This window comes from Spodoptera frugiperda, chromosome 30 (genome assembly GCF_023101765.2).
Source record: "Spodoptera frugiperda isolate SF20-4 chromosome 30, AGI-APGP_CSIRO_Sfru_2.0, whole genome shotgun sequence".
Taxonomy (NCBI): Eukaryota; Metazoa; Arthropoda; class Insecta; order Lepidoptera; family Noctuidae; genus Spodoptera; species Spodoptera frugiperda.
Window position 1 is genome coordinate 10,532,291 of NC_064241.1, and position 17,760 is coordinate 10,550,050.

At 37.1% G+C, this 17,760-nt stretch overlaps 1 protein-coding gene across 9 annotated transcripts; it reads right to left on the reverse strand.

Moving 5' to 3' along the window:
* Positions 1-724: 724 nt before the first annotated feature.
* LOC118269750 (AN1-type zinc finger protein 6) lies at positions 725-17,270 on the reverse strand. 9 transcript variants are annotated; one of them, XM_035585039.2, is made up of 7 exons: positions 17,155-17,263; positions 14,777-14,934; positions 13,822-13,932; positions 6,071-6,421; positions 5,291-5,434; positions 2,798-2,939; positions 725-2,506 (listed from the first exon to the last, which is right to left on the reverse strand). In XM_035585039.2, the coding sequence occupies exons 4-7, from the start codon at positions 6,167-6,169 to the stop codon at positions 2,358-2,360; spliced, it is 534 nt and encodes a 177-aa protein (XP_035440932.1). In that variant the 5' UTR covers positions 6,170-6,421; positions 13,822-13,932; positions 14,777-14,934; positions 17,155-17,263; the 3' UTR covers positions 725-2,357. The 9 variants fall into 9 exon arrangements, with proteins under 9 accessions (XP_035440932.1, XP_035440928.1, XP_035440930.1 ...); XM_035585035.2 differs by having other exon boundaries at positions 13,798-13,932; XM_035585037.1 differs by lacking the exon at positions 14,777-14,934 and having other exon boundaries at positions 17,155-17,270.
* Positions 17,271-17,760: the final 490 nt, after the last annotated feature.

The following is a 17,760-nucleotide window of genomic DNA, read 5'->3' on the forward strand; positions in this document are numbered from 1 at the left end:
CCATTAATTATAACAATGCTCCATCAAGGTTCATAGTCCCAATACATCTAAAGTTCCCGTTAGACAAAATACTGTATATCTACGCCACACTGGAACACATATCGATTATCTGTAAAAATCTATGAATTCTATAATAAATATAAGGTTAATTATGATAAAACATAATCAACCTGGCAAACTTCAGATTGTGGAGAGGGAGGACAGGACAGGGGACATACATGATAAAACATAAACATACATAAATATAGGGTTTATAGTAACTTTAATAGACATTTAAAGTATCTAAAAAAATAATAATAATGCAACCTCATTAGGTAACTGGCGTACGCTAATGTAAAACGGGGTGAATAGATGCAGAAGAGGGGTGAATAAATGTTGGGAAAATATTCTAACATCTATTCACCCCATTCTTATATTAAATGCAAAACCTATTGACGCCACGAGTCGAAACTCGTACCAAACTCATGAAAACTATTTACTATATGTATATAGTTAGAAATAATAATTAGCAGATCAAAAAATCTTTATGAAGGATTACAGATAATAGATAAGAAGTTCAAAGTGTTTTCAGGATAAACAATATTTGCCCAATTTTGAGTGAATAAAAGATGTAACACTCATCTATTTTTATGGTCGAAGCATTTCTTTTATAAATTTTATACAAAATACAATTCTTATTGTTTCATGGGGACAATCAGTTTAAAGATCAATAAAACATACCCAGTGAATTTATTAGCAAACGTATATTTGGTGCAATCAACAATATTAACATTTTTTTCCTTGGAGAATAATAAGAGGTTGATCGCCTCGCCGTAATGTGGCGCATACAGTAATATACTTTGTCAACAGTCATATTAGGATATAACGGGCTCCTTTTCAGTAATGATTAAACTTTCAAATAAAGAAACTTGTGTTATCAATGTGAAAGTTAACTTTAGTGGGTTAATTGAAATAAAAACATACATATGTTCCTGAAAATTTAATGACTTTAATAAGAGAATAACTAAATTAAAACAGCAAGGTAGAAGGAAAATCATTCATTAACATCATCTTTATCTGATTATGTTCAAGCGAAAAGACCAAAATTAATCAATGACCTAACAAAATATACAACAAAAGTCATTAAATAATTAAGTCCAACCAATCAGTTAGTCTACTGTGGACAACGACCGAAGCGATACATAGGTATTATTGATTCAACTTCACCACTAAATGAACAAGTTACATAATACAACTTACAATTTTGAATAATATTGTGATTAAAAGAAAAAAGCTAAATAATTCTTTTTCTACTTATATGTGTAATAATATAAAGTGTCGACTACTTATAATATTTTATAACTATCCGTAGCTTACTTAAAATTTCACACAAAGAGCGGAGCGGCGTGGGAGCGGCTGGCGTATATGTAACAGATACTGGCAACATGGCGCTGACAACATGGCGCACGCGGGCATCGGACACCCGGGGCCGGCCGCCCGCAGCCGTCGCGCTCACTTAGCCGATACACACCACAATCTCGCTAAACTCTAGTCACTTATGCCGAATGTTAAGACAAATAAGAAAGCGACGACTTCCCAAACCAAAATAACATTACTAACAATTTGAAGATGATGTTAATTCACAGTCCGAGTCGGCGCGGTGCAGTCGCGAACTAATCGTTGTCTAGCACAGATGCGGCCTGCGGAGGTTCGCTACTCTATCACGGTCCGAATGTTTGTCACAAACACGAGTCAAGTCGGCGGCAGCGAACTCCTTACAATGTACAACTAGGCGATCGACGGAGAGACGAGCTCGGCCGCGGTCGGCTGAGTCGGCTCCGACTACCATTGTTACGTCGATATGGTCAAGCGCGCTACGCTCTCCGTTGGAATCATAACAATGTAGGTTTTTTTGGGAGTTTTAATTTTTTACAATATATAGGATTTGTTTCTATAATTAATTATATCTAATATTTACAATGGAGGTGAACGGACAATATTCAAACTCTACTTATTATCTCAAAAATTAATCCTGAATTCCTACCCGAAACGAACATTATCTACAACTTTTAATAAAAATTTAAAAGTAAAACTCTCGCCACAAATAAATCTAAATACAGTAGATCGAGTCTGTGTTTCCTACGCTGTCGCATTCGTCCGAATAACGGTGTCAGTCGCGAGGCAAAGGAGCTCTCGTCAAATAAAAGAAACGAAACAAAGAGAACGAACGACGGCACGACGTCGTCGACCTGCAGTCGAAAATACATACAAAATGCAAATAAGAAACACAAACTCGATCGAATATTTATTTAGAGAAAATCATAAAACGTATGTAATGCGGTGCGGTGAGGGTGTAGTCCTAGGACAGGCGGAGGGGCTCATATCTTGTGTATCTTCTGCGACACCACCACGGGGTTGTTGCGGCGGATCTCCTGCGCGCCCAGCTCCCGGTAGTCGAACGAGCACTCGTGCTTGTCGCTGTACCGGTGCACGGCGCAGAACAGCCCTCCGCAGCGGCACTCGAACCCTGAGCCAACACCACGCATGTACTCGCCACCTCGCTACCGAGCGTGTCTCACACGCTACACTATTGCATATTCGTTATCTCTTGTTTAAATGTCGTGCACTAAAGTGCGTGCACGAGTGCTATGTGAAGCAGACTTTGTCATTTGTAAGACATGAATACGTGGAAACGATATGTTGCATTGAATTCAACTCTATTATCAACGACTACTACTTTAAATGTTAAACTACTTTTTACTATTTAAAAAATTAAAACAAAATACTCGAATAAAGAAATACAAGGATCATTTTTTACCTGTGAGGCCAACCTTCTTGCGGCAAACGGCGCATCTATTCTTTTTCTTTTTGTCCTTGCTAGGATCCTTGTCGTCGGCATCGGTGTCCGACGTGCCAGTGCTCGCCCCGCTTGTGCCTGCTCCACTCTCCTCTTCCAATTTCTGAAATGTATCACAAATACGTTAATAATTTGAAGATGCACATCTGACACGCTTCGTATAATGATGTAAGCCAATGCACTGCAAAAGCAAATCCACACCCAATGCTGGTCAAATGTAAGACCGGTAACAACCCCAATCTATGTAGCGATACTTCTAACGGTATTTCAAAATAAAATAATTTAAATTCGCTTATGTGTCGAGATCAAGACTAAACACAGATGTACATTTCATCACATCGATCGAGGGTCAACTTATTCAAACTGCGTAAACAGTTTTATCTGATTGCAACAACTTTAAAGACCAACCCTTTTGAGATTCTTTTTTCCGCCTTCTGCCTCAGTAGGGCGCTGTTCTTTAATCTCGAGCTTCGGAGATGATATTTTTATGCCCTTGTTAGATACAGAAGGAGCCTCTTTATACTCCTGTATGCCCACTATTTTGGCCTTGCCTGCGTCTGCGATTGGATCCTGAGGTGGCTCATTCTGGGTGCGGTCATCAAGCTTTATCTTCTGACTGGCATCTGGTTTCTCCTTGGTGCCGTCGGGTGTGGGCAGAGGCGCACTGTCATTGACTTCGATGGAGAGACCTTTATTCTCGAAGCTCTTGGATCGTGACACGCTGATCCCTTGCTCTAAGGCAGAGTTCTGGCTGCTATTGTTAGATTTACTGATGCGGCGAATTGCTTTTTTGAATATCCTCTTCCCCTTCGACTCTTTTTTACTAGGGTCATTTTCCATTATTCAGATTTTTTGTAGACTTCAGGTTGTGCATTTTGACTACAAATCACCATTGTTGAGAGAACACCAGATTTAACGCTTAGGAATTTTTATGGCTATTTTTGTTTTATTTCAAATAACAAAGATATGAATTAAATGTTATTATCTCTACGTAGTTTAATCGTTCGGAGCAATAACCACTTTACCAGTTACGATGTAAAGGTGCCCCTCATCTCAAGTCAATGACTCGAGGGACTAAACATATCAAAAATGTTACATTTTAAAAGCTACGAAACAACAAACAACTGCTTTTGTAAAAAAAACTATCAAATATAAACAAAATGTCTGTGTATAACTGAGTCAAAGCAATATTTTTTGGTTTTCCTGCCGTTAATGCAATGTCAACACGACGTAAGTTTTTGTTTTAAAAATAAGTACAGCTGCCAGTGGTTTTTGGTTCTTGAGCAAACAGTTTTTACATAGAGGCACGCCAATAAGGTTAATATATCATAGGTTCATCCCACTAATGAGTAAGCAGTCGATAAAGGTACTTTTATGTATTTGACCACATACGAATACAAGTGATTGTTAAAGGAATTAACTCTAAGATTTGCTCTAGTTTAGTATCGACTGCATTTGCGTGGCGTCACACGAACTATTCCATAGAGCACCGACGCGTTACACAATGTACACGTGTTATTGCAGTGACACTCGCCAGCTTGATAACATAATCTGACGGGCTACAGTTATGTGCTAACCGCAATCACTCCACTTTATTCTAAATAAAATCAAGTGCCACATCTCAAAATGGCGAATCATTTTATTTGCCATTTCATGTTTCTTTTTACTTGTTGAATCATTACACTGATATCATCACAACTATACGTAGCTTAGACGCTATCAATACGACTGGAATGATATCAGCACATATATTTCGTCGTTTTGTTTTTCTACCGCTGTATCATAAAGAAACTTATCAGTAAAATGTAATTTTGCGCCACTATCAAAAACAAACAATCTCCAATTCTCTAGTGAAGTTTGAGAAGATTTCATTTGCAACAAAAGCGATATTTACGTACACAAACAGGAAATAATGAATGTTAACAATCTTACCTGTTATGCAATTGGAACAAAAATCCAACACCACCATATAAAGTGTAGCATTAAATTAATGTTATTGTATAACATAGTTCATGGTAAGATATGTAATATATGGCTAATGCTTTATATTGCAGCGTCTACCAGACATTACTTTATAATTGGGAAAATAATTGTAATTCAAGATTACAAATATTGATGACCTCATTACCAAACAATGACATTTAAACATTCTATCATAAGGTTCACAATATCTTCATTAATTGTTATTTATGTTGATATAAGAATGATAAAGCTTTAAATGAGTACTTTTATTCACATATTTACGATTACGAACAAAATTTAGCGGAATACATGACTCAGTAAGTACGTTTATTTGGGCCAATTATTATGGCCAAGTTATTGGAACTGATATAGATGCGTCAAGTTGATGTCCCTAGGAATTTTTTGCAAAGACTAATGGAAGCAGCGAAAGATGAATGAAATAGTTAGTGATGGTGAGATGTGTATAGGATAGTAAGAGAAGTGCGGCCTCACGTCTGTATGCGTCTGTGGCTGGGCGGGCAGACTGGGCACGGTGGGCGCGGCGGCTGCCAGCGGCGTCGACGGCGCCGCCACGAAGGGCGCTGACACGGGCGACGGGGACGACGCTGGCGGCTGCTGCTTCTTCTTTAAAGCTTCCTGGAAAGTCAACAAAACAATGTTACGAAAATGTAGTATATCTCTTAACTTCTGTGTCCTACAGGAGTTGTGGCAAGCTTGTCCCAAAAATAACGACCAGGTACTAGCTGTTTACCCAACAGTGCATTTCTATGCACTGTTGGGAACGTGATAATCGCATACCTGCATGCTGTCTCAAACACGCCACGGACATAGGTAGGAATGTGCAATAGCACACATACGACTAAAATCGAGCTAGCATGCGTGGTCGCGAACACAACATAAATTAATTATTGTTACCAACTATGTATAAGCCAGTTAGCGCAGTTTTGGCTTATATCTTGTTTTATCTTTTCGCTTTCCTTTCACCTTATGAGATAAAATATTACTATGATAAGGTCTGTTATAATGTATGTAAAAATTTAGTCTAGGTTTTCTTTGTCTTAAACTTAAACATTATAGAAAAGATAAAAGCACTATGATTCTATAAATTTACTAATAATTATGAGATATAAAGCTAAGTAATATTACTTAGGTAGAGATTAACACTAGTCTTACAAAACATCAAAAAAATTGCTGAAGTGGATAGCTTTAATTCTTGATGCAAGCCTGTTTTAGACCTTATAGCCTAATAGGTGGGGGTTCGAGATATATTACCTTAAAGCATACTGAGCAGAGTCCGTCTGTTGAGGGATTTCCATAAAATCCACACCCTGAGCGGCACAACGTTTCCATCGGATTCGATTCGCGCTCCATTGTTCCACTATATAATTTCACTTTAATATAATAAAGTCACTTCACTCGAGTTTGTAGTCAAAAATAGGATTGCACTAATTGTATATTGCACTTGTTTGTCGTAACACACAGTGTTCCACAATAGTACCGGCAAGTATGCTGCACTTAGTAACGTTTCAATTTAGATTTGATTATCTCTGGCTTGTGTCCGCGGCTAGTGGCTTTCCTTGTCGACGAGCTGCAATTCCTTCTATGTCAGGATCGTAGTGGGCCCTGTAACAACCAAACCACAGCTTTATAAAAGCGTTCATCTTCAACGTTACTAGACTAGATGTCCCAAAGTGATGTGCTACGAAAAGGAAGAATCGAAAGCTGCTACATTTACCTACTTGAAGACAACGTATCAGTATACAGAGCATGATTATCACGTAGAAAGTGGAATTAGGCGTAGTATATGATTTCGTAGAAGCAAACATAATATGCATAACGACAGGTTTGCGTAACAAGAGAGAGCTAACGCTAAAGTGGAACGTGCCCGCGAAACGGATCACCCGCGTGCCCCGCGCCCCACGCCAAGGTCGCTAAACCAACAACACTTGCATGCCTCTTGTCAACAATATCGACAAAGAAATAAATTGCTATTGCAGTAATCTCTTGCACCAACCTCAGCAGGGTTGCCGAAGAAATTATTTTTTTAAGTTATTAATTCTCCGTGACAGTCATGTTCCTCAGCCATTGTACGTAATACGTATTGACGAGTTAAAGTTCAAACTTTTGAGCATTTGACTGAGACTGAGAAATTAATCACCTGTTCTTCCAAGACTAATTCGTGTTGCAATTGTAACTATGGAAGAGGTATGGTAATCATAACTTATGTCCAATAGAAGAGTGAATCTATAGTGAACCCGTTGATATTGTATACATTGTACAAAATTGCCATTGATAATATTAACGAGTGGAGAGTGTACGGTAAGGTCATTAGCACCGAGCCTGGGACTTGGGGAGTCATCGACCGGGCTGCACGCAGGGGTGTAAGGCGCCGTCGGCGCCCGCGCACGCCCGACGCCCGTGTATTCGTTATTATATCAATGTAGAGTAGAGACGCATCATATCACATTCACTGCACACTGCATCTTCGTTCAAAGTCCACAATGTACGTGACAGAGAAACGCTGACGAGTCTAAATGAAATCTTGAGAAACTAATTCGATGGAATTCGATCACTTTGGCGAGGTGAACGTGTGTTGTAACGTAAACATTTGTACGTCGTATCATAAATTCATTGGTATAGTTTTTTAATCTTTAATTTCATAACTGTTTAGAGTTGTTTGAGAACGGCATATTAAATATAATATACTAATAAATAATACACAGACAGATTGCAAGATTCCTCAGATTCACAAACAAATTACTTCCCATAAAAACCCCATTTTTGGCACTACTACTACCTAGTGCATCGAAAATATCGTAACAAATAATTTCGTATGAAAATAACTTGGTAAATTAGAGACGGGTTGCATGCAGCAATTAACAACTTTAAGTAATATTGATACTAAATAAGTATGCCAAGGCGACTATCAACCTATTCAAGTAGACGGAAACGTGATGTTCAATTATAGCAATAAAGCGGCCATATTTACCGAGTTGCCAAATTCACGCTATCAGTTAGAGCTAAGGTATCGAGTTAATACTCTAAACGAGCTAATAAACAAGTTTCCATCTAGATATCACCAAATCATAAAAATCAAATTATAATATAGTCGAACGAAATCATTACATATTGCGTGTTGTTTTCTTAAGAATATGTAGAACCGAGAGGTAGATAAGTCGTAAGGTATCTGTCTTCGGAGCTATGAGGTGCGCGTGTGTGTGTATGAGATACGTCGCGACGACAGCGTCGGCGGGGCCGTGGTGAGCCGTGCCCCGCTGACCCAGTTGCCGAGTGTTCGCTACGCAATTCGAGCGCGACCCGCTTCGCGGTGCACCGACACACACACACACACACACACACACACACCAACCATACGAATCACATCTCACCGATAACACTGCACCCTTGTCGCGACACATGTGCTCAGCATGCCCGCCCCTACAGAGACACCACCAGTCAACCGAAAAATTACCACCCACGAACAGTTACTAAACACAAACCATATAGGCAGGGAACGTGGGTGTACAGATGAAGAACATGGCGGCACCAATATACTTGACGTAAATGTGATAAGGACCGCTGAATGGAACGCATGGACGGTGGACGTTAGGAAGATATTCCCAAGCGTGTATTACAACAACGGATTGACATAATTGTCTATAATATAAAGCACATTATATATTTTCCTTCCTGCTATAGTTACTAAGGTGAAAAACCAGATAATAGCTATGTATACCACGATGACCGTGACAACAGTGGGCATTCAGACAAATACATTTCTAGTTATGTACTTAGTAGTTAGTCTAGTTACCAGTTTTGCTTTGATGTCTAGGTATTAATAACATTATCCAAGGTTTTAATACAACTATATTCAAATGTATCCTTTATAACAAATACAAAACCTAACTGTAATCCAGAAACAGACGCATCATCATTTGATCATGTAGCATGTGACGTCATCACTGTCAAAGTAACTTTACGAGAGAAATAGGACCACATCCAAACTTCGCTCCCATTCCCCGAATTCCAGACAATTTAATGATGTTTTAGCACTCGCCGTTATATTTTTATGCCTGAGCTCTAGATTTGTACCCATAGTCAAATAATGAACATCTAATAGACACCTAATAAATTCAAAATAAACCTTATAAGCAGTTTTTAGCCGTTAGTAAATGAGGTCAGTTAAAACTGAGTTTCTGCATTCAATTATACAAAAGTCATCACTATCTCACCAAAATAACGCATCTCACAGACTAAAAAAAAAAAGATAAGCCGCATCAAATCAAAACAGACTATTCATATGTGAGCTATGCGTATAGCTACTATTAATAGATAACCAATTACCGATGGACATAAAATAATTATGAAAGAATAAACTATTATAGTTGGTTTACAGCTGAAGCTATTATTGGTATCGATGGATTAAAACTCTAATATTCAGGCTACCTCCCACAAACAGTAGGTATGTATTATGTAGGTCGACACGAGCCCCATAACACGCATAAAAGCTCCACTCAGTTCTATACATAGGTACAGTGCTCGAATTTACGTCTGGTTGAGACAAGATACAGGTCTGACCACTCGATCAACGGTAACAGTAACGGTACAAGACACAAAAATCGTGCAGCGCAAGAAAAATCCTACGAAAACCCGACTGCGTTGGGTATAAACCTTTATCTACCTACTCAACTAGCTAAAGAATTAAGTCAAAAGTACTAGCGATTACAGCTAGACTAACTAGAATAAAATTGCTTTCCACATCAATGACCTAAGCTGTTGTTACACGTTATGTAGGTAACTACCAACATACGATTGTATTTTTGGAACAATCCTAAGTCACATCAATACCTACAATACTTTAGATCTATCTCGACCCGAGGAATGTATACGAAGACATTCTAACGGGACAGCTGCGCGTCAAAATATTATCATTTAATTTTATAGATATAATCTTACAAAATTAAATACAATCTTACATAGGTTAGAAAGCAATTAAAAAAAGATAGAAACTTTGTATTCAGGATGACGAAACAAAACTTAAAAATACGGAAACTAAACGATGACGTATTGAACGAGGTCAACGATGTTTTGCCGGGCGTAGGCAGGCTGTTTCGAGAAAAAAACGGCAATAATAAAGTAACATCAGTCCGTGTTCAAGTAGAATACTTATGTGTGTAGTGTGTATCTATCATAGCGGAAACGTTTCTGACCAAAAATAGACTAGCCAGGGTCTTACAATATCTTCCGCAGTTCCGCGTGGTTAAACTACAAAGGAACAAGCCGGCAAGCGGCATAGAGAATAAATTCATCATTCAAACTGGCTCGTTCAATAACCAATAAGGTGACAATGCAAATAGCCAGGACGGGAAGGACAATGACATTAGCATTTAAAGGAAGAATTTTGCGTCATCAACTACACAATGACGCGGCGACAACGAACACGCACGGCAAGATGGCCGCCGCAGCGTCAGCTGATCGCGCACACGCAGCGCAGCTGTGACACTGCGAGCTCCACTCTCATAAATCATTGTGAGCATATCGCTCTCTCTTTCGTCCGCACCTATTCAACACAATGGACGCGCTCAGTCATTGTTTGAAACACAATGCTCACTACACACTTTGCTACTAGTTGCTAGTAACATACGTACATTATTGAAATAGTTGCGCACCCAATTGTGTATCAAATCAACAGGTACATACAATTCATCATCTAGGATTTCACCGAAAAACGCAATATTCACACTGAATCACGGTTTAACTTAAAATATTCGTAGAAAACGAGTTATCTTTTAGTTGTCTTATATTACAATATTGTTGTAGCAATTTAAATTCTCCGAATCTGATTAAATTATTGACATACTTATACCTACGTCTAAACAAACAATGTGCGCAATAACATTTTGACGATAAGACCCACACACAAACACATCGTGATAGAACTTACTAGGATCAGTCAAAACATTTAACACAGTCCATATGTACAATTAAATACATACGTAGTAGGCTACTTGTAAGTATCTATCTATATCACATATTTATCATTTTGTGGTCTGTTACAACTACCTACTTAACGTGTACATAAATTATCATTAACAGACGTATGTTTGTGTCTATAACGTATGTGGAGGTATACCTGCTCTATTGATATTGTCTTCTATTTAAAAATCTTTTAATCTATACTTAATGAAACAGTTTACATCCATGCAAAAACAAAGACTTGTTAGTCAACATATACTCATATCGACTTATTTATTATTCACTCATTGACTATTAATTGCGTATTTTCAGATTGTTTTCTTTTATAAACAATCATTAAATTAATTTCAGTTCATTAATACGATGTACAACCTTCGCCTGTGTTAGTTAACGATGCTATGTTGGTACGATGCGACATTGATGAACGAACAATCACTGTGCAGCTATGTACAGACTACATTGTCTACACACGAATAGCACAAGTCAATCGAGTCACAGATTGGTTAAGGGTATCACAACGTTTGAAAAACAATTAATTTACATGTCGAAAACTGCATAAAGTTTTGAACACGTGAGGACGTTGACCTTCTGACACCAAGGTCGGGGCGGCGGCCTTCAAACAGCCTCGTCTAGCTGGCGCACAGGCTCCTCTCAGACACATCTCGAAACACAGACGCACACAAAAACAACGCACACTTAACTATATTACCTTCGAGTGGGAACACGAGCCCATGGCCACGTAGAAACTACGCTCGAAAGCGCCTCAAAGTCACAAAAACGATATCACTGACACATTAAATCGTATTCAGGCAACGCGGCGCACTAATTCGCACAATTATCTTGAAAGATAAGGTGCAATAGTCGCACCCGATGTTGAAAACTGTATTTGTAACATGTAGCGAGTGTATCGGCCACGCTGGGACGAGCTCCGACGCGCTCAACGGACTGGCGAGAACTGAGCGAGGAGCGGCAGCGGTCGCGCTCACCCGCCGCCGCCTGCAACTATTCGCGTCATTCCATTCTACACGCGCACGCACTCACCAATACAAACAAGCCACTGATCGCCTCGCTCGTTCACAACACATGTCATGCCCGATCCGACCAAACACTGCGCAACGCACATCAAATACGTCGCTATTCACCTCACAACTGCTCTCTCATCTCTGTGAGAACACTCTTTCTTCGGTCACTTATGTCCGTCAGTTCTAGTAGTGTATCTGGGCTTACCCAGTTGATGTATGACTCACAGTTTCGTGTTGAGAAATTGTTCATGAGTCAACACTTTCCACAAATCAATTTTAATTTCTTATTATTATGAGTAATGCAATATTCTTCTTTTTGTTCATATTTCAAACAATAAGCACGTAATAGAAACTACGTGAATCGATCACCTTGAGCACACAACACAAACTAGTCTGTACGTTTATTTAATAATACGATCCTATTTATATTAAATAATACAATCAATTTTACAAAAAATCCCAACTTAAGCATCTCATTACCTTGATATATCATTATCACAAGTTTTCAAAGAGAGATTATAAACTTGTTCCTCTCTTGCTTTTCACTCGAAAATAACGTTAAATTGAACTGGTTGTAACCAACATTGCTACAAAACACATCGCGCCTATTTTTTTATTTTCTTAATTGCCTCTTAGACCACGTTGCCAGATCCTACGTAAATAAGCGATCTAGTATAGGCGCAAACTAAAAAAATAAAAAATAAGCATCGATTGACCATAACTTAATTTTAATAGAATTAATTCAAGCAACACCATTCTAAAAAACAAACCTGACCATTGACGACCTTATCGACATAATTGCTTAGGTTTATGAAGAAACTGTCGAAACCGGGACAGTAAAAATCAACAGTACAATGCACCCTGAGATAAAAGTGAAATCACCAATAAAGATCAATATTTGAATGTCGTCGGACGTTCAACCTAATATTAACCGAACTGCGTAAATGGCTGAAGCGTCACTCTCAAATCCAGCAACAACAAGAATTTCCAATTTAATGAAAATAACCTCACAGCGTTATTTACCTACTTATACCGTTTTGCGCACTTCAGCACTCGTCAATGACAAGCAGTTTTATGATAATGGCGAAAAGGTCGTGAGAGACGATCGCGTACACAAACAAAGCCATGCGTGCGAAGTGGTCGGTGCGGCGGCGGAGGCGACGGACGCAGACAAAGCCGCGACGGAGCAAGTCGTCGATCTCCCCCGAATTAGTCCTGGCCGGGGCGCTGACCTCTGCGGGCCACGCGCCCGCCGCCCGCACCACCGCTCCGAACATAATCAGCGCTGTGCGGGACACGCACCACGTCCATCCCTCGGCAAAACTAAACGCCATCGATACTGACATCGTCGTATTTAATGAAAACAAAGCGTGACTAATTATCAGGTAAGACTTGATAACTGAGTCAAGTTTATAACAAAGGGACAAAGACCGACAGAGATCATTCCCGTAAGGTCAATGTAATAAGAGCACGTGGAACTCGAAGTCGAATTCTTACCGAGGACGGCGCAGTATTACATCGTGTTTCAGATGTCGATTATTTGGCACCCAAAAAGGTGGGTAACATACCTAGTACATTCAACCAAAGCCACTAGCTAGCCAAACTACAACTGTCTATAAATAAGAGCAGTTATACTCAATGATAATACTTTGCTGACATAACTTCCCAAAAACCTATAATATAAATACTATTGCCAGATTTATGACAAATATTTTTATTTATTTTCATCAAGAAAAATCAACAAGGAGTAGAGTGCATTCCTTATACTCAAATCTTTGTTTAAAAATTTATAGCTTTGAATTTTTGCAACTCATATGCTACTTGAAGAAAACAAGGGAAGATTGGAACAAAGGCGTGACACTACAAACTTCGAAATTGTTTAAGCCACAGTGACTGTGCAGAAATTATTCAGATTCAAAAGTAACATAAACTGCAGGAGAATGGTACTTTCTCTTCACAATCATAAAACTAAACCAAGCTGTGGTTAAGGGGTGTGCATACCTGATGTTGAAGTGAATTTCGTACCAAACAAATGTCTTTCCAAGTGCGCAGGCCCTTCAGCTCACAACCAGGCGACACCACGTCTGTGCGGTTGAGGTCAGCATCCACCGGCATCACAATGAATGGTTACACCACCTGAGACAAGCGACACAATCTATCTATTAAAACTAATGCGCCTTTATGGTCCCTCGTTAACTGATGCTCTCATCATTCAATAATTCATGGTTCCAAGTAAACTAAAATTAGTTATATCTTACACTTCTAATCAAATAGAACTGTCTTATGTTTGAATCAATCACACAAAACAATTATTAGATTATGTTCTCATTTGACCACACAAATCAATCAACAAAGGTAGAAGCTGGTATCAAAAAGAATCAGTTTCAATCCTTACTGTAAATAAATAAGTAATTGTAGTAAGAATCTGCCTCCCACATACAATTTTACTGGAATAATTACAACAGTAAACAAGATACTATGATTAAATTGATGTTTGTTGCATGTTGATCTAAGTGGCTATAGATCAATGCATATTTTTTTATTAATCATAAATAATGTATATAATTATTCCATGAAGTTGGAAAGAAATAGCAATAATCTAAATAATAAGTTTCCTTGTAACAAAACCATTCATAAACAAATTTACCAAAGTTTAGTTAGAAGCTACCTACTTCAAATATTTCAATGAGGTATTGGAATTGGACCTTTAAAGGAATAAACTTTAGTTTATTAATTCTACCACAGGATATCCATTCTCCTCAAACATGGTATAATAAAAAAACTTGCATGATTTAGTATTCAGTTACCATACCTTTTTAAGATAATCCACTAACTTCTGTTTTTTTTTTTTATGTTAATGAATGTAAAATGAACTATATTAACTATAAAATATATTATTAAAAAAATAACTTAATAACACAGAGTAGTAACAAAATGGAGCATTTAAAAGACATTATATTTCTCTAATAATCCCACTCACCAAATCTGTAAGGTCCAAAGAGAGTAGATATGTCTTTCATTGGATGATCACTGGTGAACAAAGGTCAATCAGCAAATTTTCAATAGATGCTTGTAGTGTTTTTGAAGGTGTTTCTAGCTCCCTTCTCCCGTGCATTATCTCTCCATTTGCTTACTACTCTGTGGGTAAATGTGAGGACTAAATTTACTCTCTATTAACTCACTACAGTCATTTAATCATAAGTACACATGAGATACACTAATGATAAACAACTTTGTGAGTAAAAGAAACAGGAAACTAAACTACGAAGCTACAAGAGGATCTAATCTACAAGTATGACTCACATATATAAATTACTCTATTAAGGAACTCATTAAATTGCTATTTTCACAATCAACCTTTATCATAATAGATTGTATTAAAAATGATATAATTAATATGACAAACCAGTACAATTAGAACTTTCTTGATAAGTTTCAAAAGGCATTATTACCTGGAACTAGCTTTGTCAAACTAATTGGAAATAAATGTATTGTTAATCATTTTTGGCAGAGAAATAGGAAACTATGCAACAAAAGCAGCTACAAGCTGAAGAGAAATTGCCACATGTTAGCTGCAAGTTATCATGCAATTTAACACAGAGATAACACTTATCTCAACTATACTTGTGGTTTAAATTCATATACATTTGATAGGCAACACAATATAACAAAACTGTAACACATAACTATCATCTGTACAAAAGAAGTTTTGTTGCCTACCAGCAGACAAATTTTGTACACTCAGTGTTATAAAAAAAATTAAAATATATGTAACATCTAAATTATTCACTTTTCATAACATTGTATATCTACTTTAATACAAAATGTCAATGGAAAAGGAACAAAACTTTAATCAAAGATTTAAGCATACCCTTTATATCAAAACTGCAATAAAATAGTCTTACACTAATGGCAACAATGTAGTTATTGCTTTACAGAATAGAAATATATTTTCACTTCCCAAAATCTAAATGCCATAGAAAAAAGACAATGTGGTTATAACAATTATTAAGGTCTTCAAGCAGATGGCAAACATCTACTTGAAAACTTTAAACAACATTAACTGCTTAACAACTAGGCCTGTTAACATTGCAAAATAATAAAAACATTTTCTAGAAAGTTCTACTCTAAATAGTTTATCAATGTTTAAAAAATAGTTCATTTGGCACAAAGCCAATTTTAATCATAATCAAAACACTCCAGTTCTGTCACCGTTTACAAAATATTGTGGGCTGTTCTTGTTTCCACAACTTTGTTTTTTTCTATTGTTTTGTTATGATATTCCTTAGGATTTATACAGTGCAATGTCCATACATAGAACATTTCACTTAACAAGGGATAGATTACTGAAAAACTCAAATTAATCTGCCCCACATACTAACAATAAGCAAATATAAAAAAGTAATTTGCAACATGCAAATAATTAATTACTATGTACATTACATAGCCATCATCATAAAATAGGTACTTTAGAAAAATTGGAAATAAATAATAGTAACTATAAAGGCACAAACATAAAAAACCATTAATTAACAATAAGAACAATGTAAATAGTGGTGTAAAACAAAGTGTTATAAAATCTGTTACAAATTAATAAAATACAATTAGCTTAACTTGACTACCATGTCACTTTAACATGGAAGTCATTATGGCTGCAACAAGCAGCATGCACAATAGCAGCACAGTACAATATACTGTTGTGTCATCACCACCTTGTGCATTGTTACAATTTATACCATTCAACTTTCAAATACTTATACCATTGGATTCTCGGTAGGACAAAAATCTGTAGTAGACAATATTCCCCAAGGAAAAAATAAGAATACCTGCCACACAGTTACAGGAAGTGTAGCTCATGGGCAGCTAGCTACACTAAAATACGTAAAAAAATAAGAAGTAGGAGGGTACGCAGTAACGAATCGTAACATTGTGAAATAAATAAAAAAACAATGATTGAAGCTGAAGATACGCCGTGTACTGCAATTATAACTTACAGCACGGAAGAAACTACACTATAATGCCTCCCAAGGTGGTGTCATGCAAAAAATGCGTACCTAATGAACAAGTGCACTTTAGGTTTCAGGCAATCCTGTGCACACCAAAGTCTTGGACAAAACATGAAGCCAAAGTCCTAGACCAATATCTTTAACAGCTACAGTCTCTTCACGGGGCAGAAACAAAGAAAATATTGAAGAATTTAGTAATTGGCATTCACGAAGAAAATGGCGTCATATCACTAGCTAGTCACGGAACAAGGTACAATTTCGTCATATGAATACACGAGTCACAATCACAAATAAACACCACAATAAAACAAATACATGCTGTACAAGTGATTTTGTTCATAAAATTACTCACTTTGAATAAAAATTCCAAAGAAAATCATCCAAAAACTCAAAGGACTGATGACAAGGCACTCCACTCACCGTTTGCAAAACCAGACTAGTATCACGTGACCTGTAGTGTTACCATAGCCACTTAATAAACTTTGCTTTTGGTAGATTTCAACTACATTGGACAAATAATCGAATGTAATAGTAATGTTTCAGTTTAAAAAGATATTAATGTATATAAATATACAAAAATAATATTGAAACAATCAACAAGCAATTTTACTACCGATTTTACCGACACTATAAATGTTAAACCACGTTCAACTTATGTCGACCTTTCAATTATATCCTACATAAATTGTTTGAGAGAGATATAAAATAGTTTTATTTGACCAATATTGTCCCACAACATACGCATTCGACAAATCAAACATAGTTAATTATTGTATTCTCATTTTAAACTCGTTATACTTAATATGTATCAGTATAGTCAGAATATAAAATTCGAACATGTCTTAATATTATTCTCATCAATATCTAAACAAGGATCTGCGTAAACAGCGCGTTATGCTAATTAGTACAGTAATAACAGTAAATAATACAATATAACGTCGTAATAGATATTTTTATA